Source organism: Aegilops tauschii, chromosome 5 (genome assembly GCF_002575655.3).
Source record: "Aegilops tauschii subsp. strangulata cultivar AL8/78 chromosome 5, Aet v6.0, whole genome shotgun sequence".
NCBI lineage: Eukaryota > Viridiplantae > Streptophyta > Magnoliopsida > Poales > Poaceae > Aegilops > Aegilops tauschii.
Window position 1 is genome coordinate 560,274,889 of NC_053039.3, and position 9,089 is coordinate 560,283,977.

At 45.0% G+C, this 9,089-nt stretch overlaps 1 protein-coding gene across 1 annotated transcript; it reads right to left on the reverse strand.

Annotated features, from left to right (window-relative positions):
- Positions 1-2,296: 2,296 nt before the first annotated feature.
- On the reverse strand, positions 2,297-4,255 carry LOC109745741 (uncharacterized acetyltransferase At3g50280). The gene has a single exon (XM_020304856.3). The coding sequence runs from the start codon at positions 3,898-3,900 to the stop codon at positions 2,488-2,490; it is 1,413 nt and encodes a 470-aa protein (XP_020160445.1). The 5' UTR covers positions 3,901-4,255; the 3' UTR covers positions 2,297-2,487.
- Positions 4,256-9,089: the final 4,834 nt, after the last annotated feature.

A 9,089-nucleotide genomic window follows, 5' to 3' on the forward strand; every position in this document is an offset into this window, starting at 1 on the left:
TGTTAATCAAGCATTTTGAAAATGTAAAATGCGTATAGAAAGAACGTTTCTCATGTATTCAAAAAGTGTATACAAAACAATATACAAAAAAAGGTTCAAGCAAGCATTTGAAAAAATGTTGATAAGGTATAATGTTAATCAAAAATTTCCAAAATAAAAAATGTGTATAGAAAAAATGGTTCTTATGTATACGGGAAATTATACATTGTCTATGAAAAATGTAGATCAAGTACTGAAAAATGTTAAATGTGTATAGACAAATGTTTATGATGTATACAAAAATTGTACAAATGAGTGCGGAAAAAATAGACATCAAAATATATGTTCAAAACAAATGTTAATTATGTATTTTATAAATGTATGTACAATTAAAACAAATGCTCAGCATGTATTTGAAAATATGATGACCATGTATTCCACAAAGTTATCATAAAATGTTTTTAAGACAAAAATGTATGTCATGTGATTAAGAAATGTACAATATGTATTAAAAAAATGTTTCACGTGTACACTGATAATGTACACTGTGCACCAAAAGAAAATAGAGATGTGTTGAAGAAGACCAAAATATAAAGAAAGCAAAGAAAACCGAAGCATAATGAAGAAGAAAAAGAAAAACCAGTATGAAAAAAAGAAACCACGGAAAAAATGAAACAAGAAAGCCGAAGAAAACCAGTGTAAAAAACAAAGGAAACTATGAAAATAAGAAAAAGAGAAAACCAAGAAAGAAACAAAAAAACTGTAGAAAAATAAAGAAAAAAAACACTAGTAAAACCGGGAGCGAGCGTGCGCTAAAAGCGGGCAGCACAGTACTATATAACACTTCAAAAAACTTCAGGCAACACCGAAGATACTCTTGCTGTACTAGTTTCTGACTGGGTCGACCCGCTAATTTTTACTCGCTTTTTCGTCCTCCTTCGTGAACTTCTTGTATTTTTTCCTATTTGTTTTGCTATAGTTTGCTACGGTTGTCCCACATGACCGGAACAGTAAACAAGTTTTGTCCTTAGATAACTACCCTGGTATATTGTTGTTCCTTTTCTTTATTTGTTTTGAAATTTTCTTGCGTTACACTAACACATTTATCAGACTAGTGAACTGTTAAAAAAAACATGAATACATATCCAACATTTATGTATGTGAGTTTAGTTTTTATATATAAGACGTAAAAAATAATGTTTACATTTTAAAAAGTGTACACATTTTCTAAATTTTACGAGCAAAGTGTTAAAATATATGAATATTTCTTAAATATGCAATAGACCTCTTTACACTACACAACGAACAATTTTGAAAAACACTATGAACGTTCTTTTTGAAATAATGCATTTTTTAAAAGAACACTGTTAGTACAAGATCAATAATTTGTAGATATACGGCTAGAAGTTTTAAAATAAATGATTACGGTTTTTAAAAATGGTTTTTATATATACATGATGGACAATTTTGAAAAAAGGTTGAACATTTTTTAGGTGTATGATGAACAATTTCTTGATACATGGAAACAATTGTGAATCCACGAAGAACATTTTCGAAGAAAAGTATGAACTATCATAAATACGTGATCAACATTTTTGAAGTGTACGATGACTATTTTTTTAGAGCACTATGAACATTTTGTTAAACCATGGAAGCGTTTAGAAAAATGAAGAATTGTTTGGCACACGATAAACAGTTTCTAAATAGTAAATACACGGGAATTGCAAAAAGAATAGTAAATACACGGAGAACGATTATTAATAGATGATGAATATTTTTCATATATGCGCTGGATGGTTTCTCAAACTATACGATGAACCTTTTTAAACTACATGACCAATATTTTTTTGAAAAAACACATAATATTCTGTAAACACGATGAAAATACTGTCAAGCTGTGTGCTTAATGCTTAACCTCAAGCGCAGAAGGTAGCCTAGAGTAAACATGGTGTTGGCTACCGCCTAATAGCAAACATAGAGGTAGGAATGGAATAGGATAGAGCTAAAAAGGTGAGCGGAGACGAATTTAACGTTTGGATTTTAAGCGTGGCTACCCGAACATTTCTTATGGCAACTTTAGTTGACGTGAGGTTGGCAAACATGGCAATTTTCTAAAAAAGAATTGGGACAAAATTGCCATGTTTTACCAATTAAACTTGCCATCTCATGTCAATTGAAGTTGTCATCAAAAAACGTTCATGGTGACATGCTTAAAATCCGAACGTTCGCATTTATCGGGGTTCAATTTTTATTTTTTTTCAGCTCATCGACTCTGGTACCTGGTAGGCTTCAGAAACATCAGCAACTCAGGGATCACTTGTCCATCTGTTCGGTCCTCACTGATAACAATCACGAAAGATGATACTACAAATATTGGAGCAAGACTCAGTGAACCTCCATTATTTTGCTTCCGGTTCAACCAAGCTACATACGTACTAATCAATGTATTTGGTCCTCACTGATAACAATGACGAAAGATGATACAACATTTTGCTGCAAGAGATACAATCAGTATGAATCAGTGGTGGTTGCAGCCATGAACTCCTCGTCGGTGACGAGCCTGGCGAGCGCCTCCGGAATGAGGCACACCTCCAGCGCAATGCTCCCTCCGCCACCTCGACCCTCGTACACCGTCGCCTTCCCATCAAACTTGTTCCCGGCACCGCTCCGAACTGTCACCGGCGCGCCCCACCCGAAGTCGTTCCCATACACGTCGAACCGCGGCGAGCTTCCAGTCAACGTCCCCGTGGGAGCGGCAGCCACGAGCGCGGGCAGGCGCGTGAAGCTAGGCTCCTGAGGCCAGGACGCGAGCTTGTTGCTCGCGTATGCCATGTCGAACGACGCCACGGCCCTGTTCAGGAGCCATGCCGCCCGGCCAAGGCCCTTGTCCAGGATGTCGCCGGCGGTGGACTTGGCGGTGGCGTGCTCCACCGCGTTGCCCGCGTAGGCTGCCGGTATGCCGACAACGCGGCCACGGCATCCCACAAGGACAGTGTACGTCGTCTCCTGCTTCGGCGCGAGTCGCCGGGCTCGGCACACGGCACGCCAGAGGTGCGCGAGCAGGGCCTGCAGCGAGGAGATGGTGCTAAGGGTGCCGGAGCCGGACATCTCGGCGTTCGCCTTCGCCTTGAGATTCTTTACGCTCGCCGCCGAGAAATTGAGAAAGCATTCCTGCACGGGCGGGAACACATGTCGAAGGCCGACGACATCCTCCAGCTTGCCGAAGGGCAGAGGGATGGGGACGGTGCAGCTGCCCAGGAAACTCCTGTCGAACACCGGCAACGGCGTGGAGATCATAACATCGTTGCCAGCGACGGCGGCACGACTTAGCTCGGACCAGGTATTGAAGAATTGCCAGAATGTCGTACCGTCGGCGACGCCGTGGTTCATTGACATGGCGATGAAGACGCCGTCGGCGAGCTTAGTGACCTGCGCAACCAGGAGCGGGCGCGAGCCATCAATGGCGTCCGAGCCCAGCAGCCCGTCGAGCGGGAAGAAGGACCAGACCACCCGAGGAACGATGAGAGAGTCGGTGATGTCCGAGACGGTGACGCCGGGAGCCACGGCGTGGACGAACTCGGCGCCCTCGCCGCCGCAGCGGAGCGAGATGGTGAGGCTCTGGTTCTGAGGCGATGATGCTCCGCCGTTGCTAGCCGGCGGGACGGCGACGGAGAGGCGTCCGGCATAAGGGTAGAAGTGGCCAAGGGCTCGCTCAAAGGACGAAGCTAGACACTCCACGTCGACGTCGTTGAGCCCCTTTCCTCCGGTGGTGGGAGGCTTGGGCAGGAGGATGCCCTTCTGGATGTTCTCCACGGTGATAGACTTGAGATCCCACGGCGTCAGGTGGATGGTCTCCACCGGCGGCGAGGCCGTTGGTTCCGGCCTTACCACGCGCCGAGACACGATTCGGACGTCGCCCATCGATCTTGGTTCAGTTTACTATGCCACGGGTGGAGTGAGCAGACCAGTAGTCTGGTTAATAAGCTAAGTTGCGCAGACGAGAGCGCATTACATATGGCATGGCTCCATATGGCTGTCGGGTGCATATTGTAATTAATATCTTGGTTTCAGGTTTTAGTATTTTTTTTTCATGGTAACACTTATCTCAATTATATCGTATATCGTGTGCAAGTCACTTATAAACTGACAATGACAAAAGTGAAAAGACAACAGAACACTATTCTTTGCATAAAGAAACAACAGTCAAGAAGAAAAATTACAACCAAGACAGAAGAATCCCCTGAGCTTGACGTCTACATCTGCCACGTGTCTCGCACCACCACAACAACCACCAAAGAAAAAAAATTGATAGATCACCTCCTCATCCAAGCTCGACGCGACTCCATCCCTGATATACTTTACGGACCTTCAAGGTGGCTCACCAAAGGGGAAGCCATTGCCGTTAAACGAATCACACGGAGGCAACACCCTGGACCCGCCATCGAACTTCAGATCTGACACCCCCACATGACTAACATGTTGGAGGAGTAAATCATACCTGCCAACCACGAACCCAGCACATGATCCGCAGCCTCCTAGATGTTGCCGATGCAGACCACAATCTGCATCCGCTCCTGGACTACCTCCGAGCTCTGTGCAGGTGCTGGAGCAAACGTCTTGGCAACTATGGATTCGGAGGACACAAGTCCACCATGAGAAATTCGCCGCCGCCACACCATCCTTGCCTGAACAGACTAGTTTCAAAATCCATCCCTAACCATAAGAACAATCGCCTCGTCAGGCAAGGATCCTAAGTTTCTTTATTCATGGTCTTTCTCAAAGCCAACACGATGACCCAAAAACCTAAGCTGCTAGGGTCTAAACCTAAAGCTAAAACGATCCGCATGTGTCGGATCCGGTGACCCCCCTCACCATCGAAGACTGAGAGGTCATCGACGAAGGAGAGCCGCCGGAGGACAGTGCCGGAAGGCTTGGCTCTTTTGGCGGCGGCTAGGGTTTCTAGTCGCTCGTCTTGAGGAAAAACTCATACTCGCTTCTTCTTTTTTGCGGAATTTTTTTCGATCTATTCATCTTCAATCATGGGATAATGAAAATTACATTCAGATCCGTAGACCACCTAGCGACGACTACAAGCATTGAAGCGAGTCGAAGGCGCCGCCGTCATCGCCCCTCCATCGCCGGAGTCGAGCACAACTTGTTGTAGTAGACAGTCTGGAAGTTGTCGTGCTAAGGCCCCGTAGGACCAGCGCACTAGAACAGTAACCGCCGCAGATGACAAATGACGTAGATCAGAATGATCCAACCAGAAGACACACGAACGTAGACGAACAACCACAAGATCCGAGCAAATCCACCAAAGATAGATCCGCCGGAGACACACCTCCACACGCCCACCAATGCTCCCAGGCGCATCACCGGAACGGGGGCTAGGCTGGGAGACCTTTATTCCATCTTCAGAGAGGCGCCGCCGTCCCGTCTTCCTGAGTAGGACATAAACCCTAGCAAAACTGAAAAAGAAATACTGAAAACGGAGCCCTCCCGCCGGCTCTTGCCGAGATCCACCGCGCCCATGGCCACCGGAGAAGAGGCGGACCTACGGTGGCGCCGACGGGGCCGAAACCCTAGCTTTTTTTGGAGGAGGAGGAGTGGGCAGCTAGAGATGCTGACCTTAACCTATCACCCGACAACTCATGCTCGCTTCTAAAAGAAGTAGTACTCCGTATAATTTTTTAGAAACGGTACTCAGGCTTTAGCTTGGTGGCTCCATGACACCAGGATATATGTTTGTATCTCTGTCACGAGAAACACAAATATGATAACATAATTTAATCTAGACTTTTTCTTAAAAGATATAAAAAATTTGAAAATCAGAAGACAAGAATAAAAGCAAGCCTGAGGGACTGCGTGCCGTGAGACCTGCCTGCGACAAATCCTCTCCCCATTCTAACTAGAGTACATGCTGGATGGATCTAGAGCGGAGGTCGTTCACTCGTTCATGGAAATCTGAAATTTAACCTCCATCACACAAGCTGTGGGACACATGGTTTAGCGCAAGCATGTGATAGTGTGACACAGTAGTGCCCAATCAAAAGATTGAATCCGGGTGGCCGGATGGGCCGTACCACATGCCTAGGTAAATGAGCCATAACTCGTGCATCGACAAAGCTCATGTGCGCCTAGCCAATGGCAGAAAGTTTGCCAGTTCGGTCCGTCCTTGAGATCTGCATGCGAGCCTAGGACGATTGCTTTTTTTCTCTCTCTCTTTGAACGCTTAGCAAGGCTAAGATTCCGTTTGCCTCAGATCCAAACCTTATTGTTCTTTTCAGCTCTGGAGTATCTTGTATGCTGTGTATAGTTGTTCTGTCGTTGGGTTTGGCCGGAAGTTGAGAGCTTCTAGGATTCTGTTTGTCTCACATTCAAACGTTATTGTCTTGCTGACATCTTGGATACAAATGCATGCACGTCTCTTTGAGATGTGCACTCCCTACTTGGCGTGCTTAACTGCAAGCTGCCAAGCTTATTTGTTTACTTCATAACCATCCCAGGGCATATATGAGGTGCTCTATAATAATCCAAAGACATTGGTTTCTTTATATAAATTCGGAGAGCAAAGGCTCTCTTTCTTGAAAAGAAAAGGAGGCAAGATTCTGCGTGTAATGCTCTCAGATGTTCAAACAGGAGTTTTATCCATAATCGGCTTGTTCCGTATATAATTTGAACAAGTTATGCGAAAGGGCGCTGCAGTTGGCCACCACACGATGCAGTTGGCCAACACTCCTACCACGTTCGATTCAAGTGTTGTGTGCATATCGACCAGGAAACGTCGTGTGCATGGGAGTTATTTCATATGTGATGAAAATTGGACAGGGCTATGGCGCGGCTGTCACACGCTAATCTCATGGCAAGGCTGGGCATGAGCCAACCCCTGTCGGGCTCGGCCTGGGCTGGCTTTGAACCTCTACTTGCCGAGTCGAGCCAGCTCGGAAGCAGTGGAAAGCGAGAGGAAGCCGCTCAACTCGAGCTTAGCTCCGTCTCACGTTGTCCCGACCAATTCAGTAGCTGTTTTTTTCCTATGAAAAGCGTGGAAATAGAATGAATAACCACGTAAAGTTAGCAATTGGGGCCTCTTCAGATTAAAAGTTTATAAGACAGAGAGTATAGAGATAACATCTAGTACTACCAAGCAATATGCTGAGATAACACGATCTTCAAAGTTGAGGTAACAAAAAAAATTTAACCAATACCCACAGTTTAGGGCTAGGTAGTAAGTTAGATCACATAATTTTTCCGATTAGCCATTTCAACTCAAATCAAATGGCCTGGTCCCATCAGTCATGGACTAAAATTTGGCTGGTCTCCTTCGTGAACTTAGGGGCTGTTTGGTTTGTGACTATGTTTGCCATACCATAATTTTTGCCACACTTGCCTAACTTGAGTTGCTTAAATTGTTAGCCACACTGGCTTGCCTAAGGGAATCTTGCCACATTTTTTGTGACTATAACATGTGGGGTTCACTGCTCATAAAAAAATTCTTGCCTTAGGTGTGGCTAGAACCAAGCATCCACCTAACTTGATCAAACTTGCCTAAAATGAGGTGTGGCAAAGCGTGACAATATGTAGCTGGAAACCAAACAGCCCCTTACTCACCGGACCTCGGCTTGAGACGACAAGAGACGAGCCCAACCAGTTTTAGCTCTCCCCGAGCTCACTCTCAGCTCTGGCACACTTCCTCTTCCTTGGTGACACAGAAATGGTATCGCTTGTGACAGCGGCGGTGTCACAGGTGGCAACGGATCACAGGCGCATATTTATTTTCACGGAATGATCAATCAACGGTTGGAGTTACCGATGTCACCACGCTTGGGGTCTACTACGGGATGCTGTGGCCAGAGCTTCTCTTCATTTTCACGGAATGGTCAATCAACGGTTGTAGTTACCGATGTTGGACTTGATCATCAAGTAGGTCATGCCATCTTTGACCACTCAGAGGACCGTCTGGTCGTCAAATAGTCTATTTCCAATGACATGCGCCTTGGAATGCATCCAAAGAATACAAAGAAGACGCAAATAAGCATCAATACTTGAAGATTTGACATGTAGCCACAAGAACGACTCAAAAGTCAGGTTAGGTCAAGACAATTCAACATAAGTCCTGAACTACTAATAACGATGGTAAAAGAAGGCGAAACTAGGAAACAAAGTCAATAGTCAACGCCCACACCGACACTACTTTAACACTCCATCTTATTCTATCCTTTCTCGAGCGTGGAGATACCCAACACATTTGTTAAGGTTTCTTCACTATACTAGGACAATGCTCGTGCGTTGCAACGGGATATAAATACACTGGTAGAAAATGGGTCTTTAGTCCCGGTTCGCAAAGGCCATTAATCCCGGCGGTGCAACCGGGACTAAATATGCGCGACTAAAGCCCCCCCCTTTAGTCGCGCCTCTTACGAACCGCGACTAAAGGCCCGTCCACGTGGGCGCCAGGAGTCCGTCGGGGCGGAGGACCTTTAATCCCGGTTCTCGTGGCTAACCGGGACTAAAGGCCTCCTCCGCAGGTTTAGGGTTTTAGCCCCCCTAAACCTGGTTTCTTTTTAATTTGTAGTGTTTTATTTCTTTTATATTTTATTTTGTGTTTTATTTTAATTTTGATGAAGTTTCAGTACACATATTCTACGCTACTATATACATGCATATGAAATTTCAAACAAGAAGAATTCAAGAGGAATATATAATATATATTCAATCTCGGGTGACCATATACAACTTCGAACAAGTTTCCATACACAATTAGGATGGATGACCATATACAACTTCGAACAAGTTTCAATCTCGGGTATGCATATAAATTTCTTCGTCCTCGGTATAGTGTTCTCCTTTAGGATTGATGACTTCCCTCATGAAAAATCCTGCTAATTCATCTTGAATTGGTCGGAAGCGAGCTTCTGGACTAAGCCTCCTCCGCAAGTTATCCGTCGCCTTCCGCACGCTATCCGATGCCTTCCGCTCAGAGGTGTGTCTCCGGATGTTCTCACAAACATAGTATCCACATAGATTGGTCCCCGGTGGCTGCTTATCCACATTAACTAACCTTCTAAAATCTAGCTCATGTTTGAATTCACCGACAATTTCTTCTGAGAACC

Coding starts and splice junctions, on each gene's coding strand:
- LOC109745741 (XM_020304856.3), bottom strand. CDS start 3,900: ATGGGCGACGTCCGAATCGTGTCTCGGCGCGTGGTAAGGCCGGAACCA.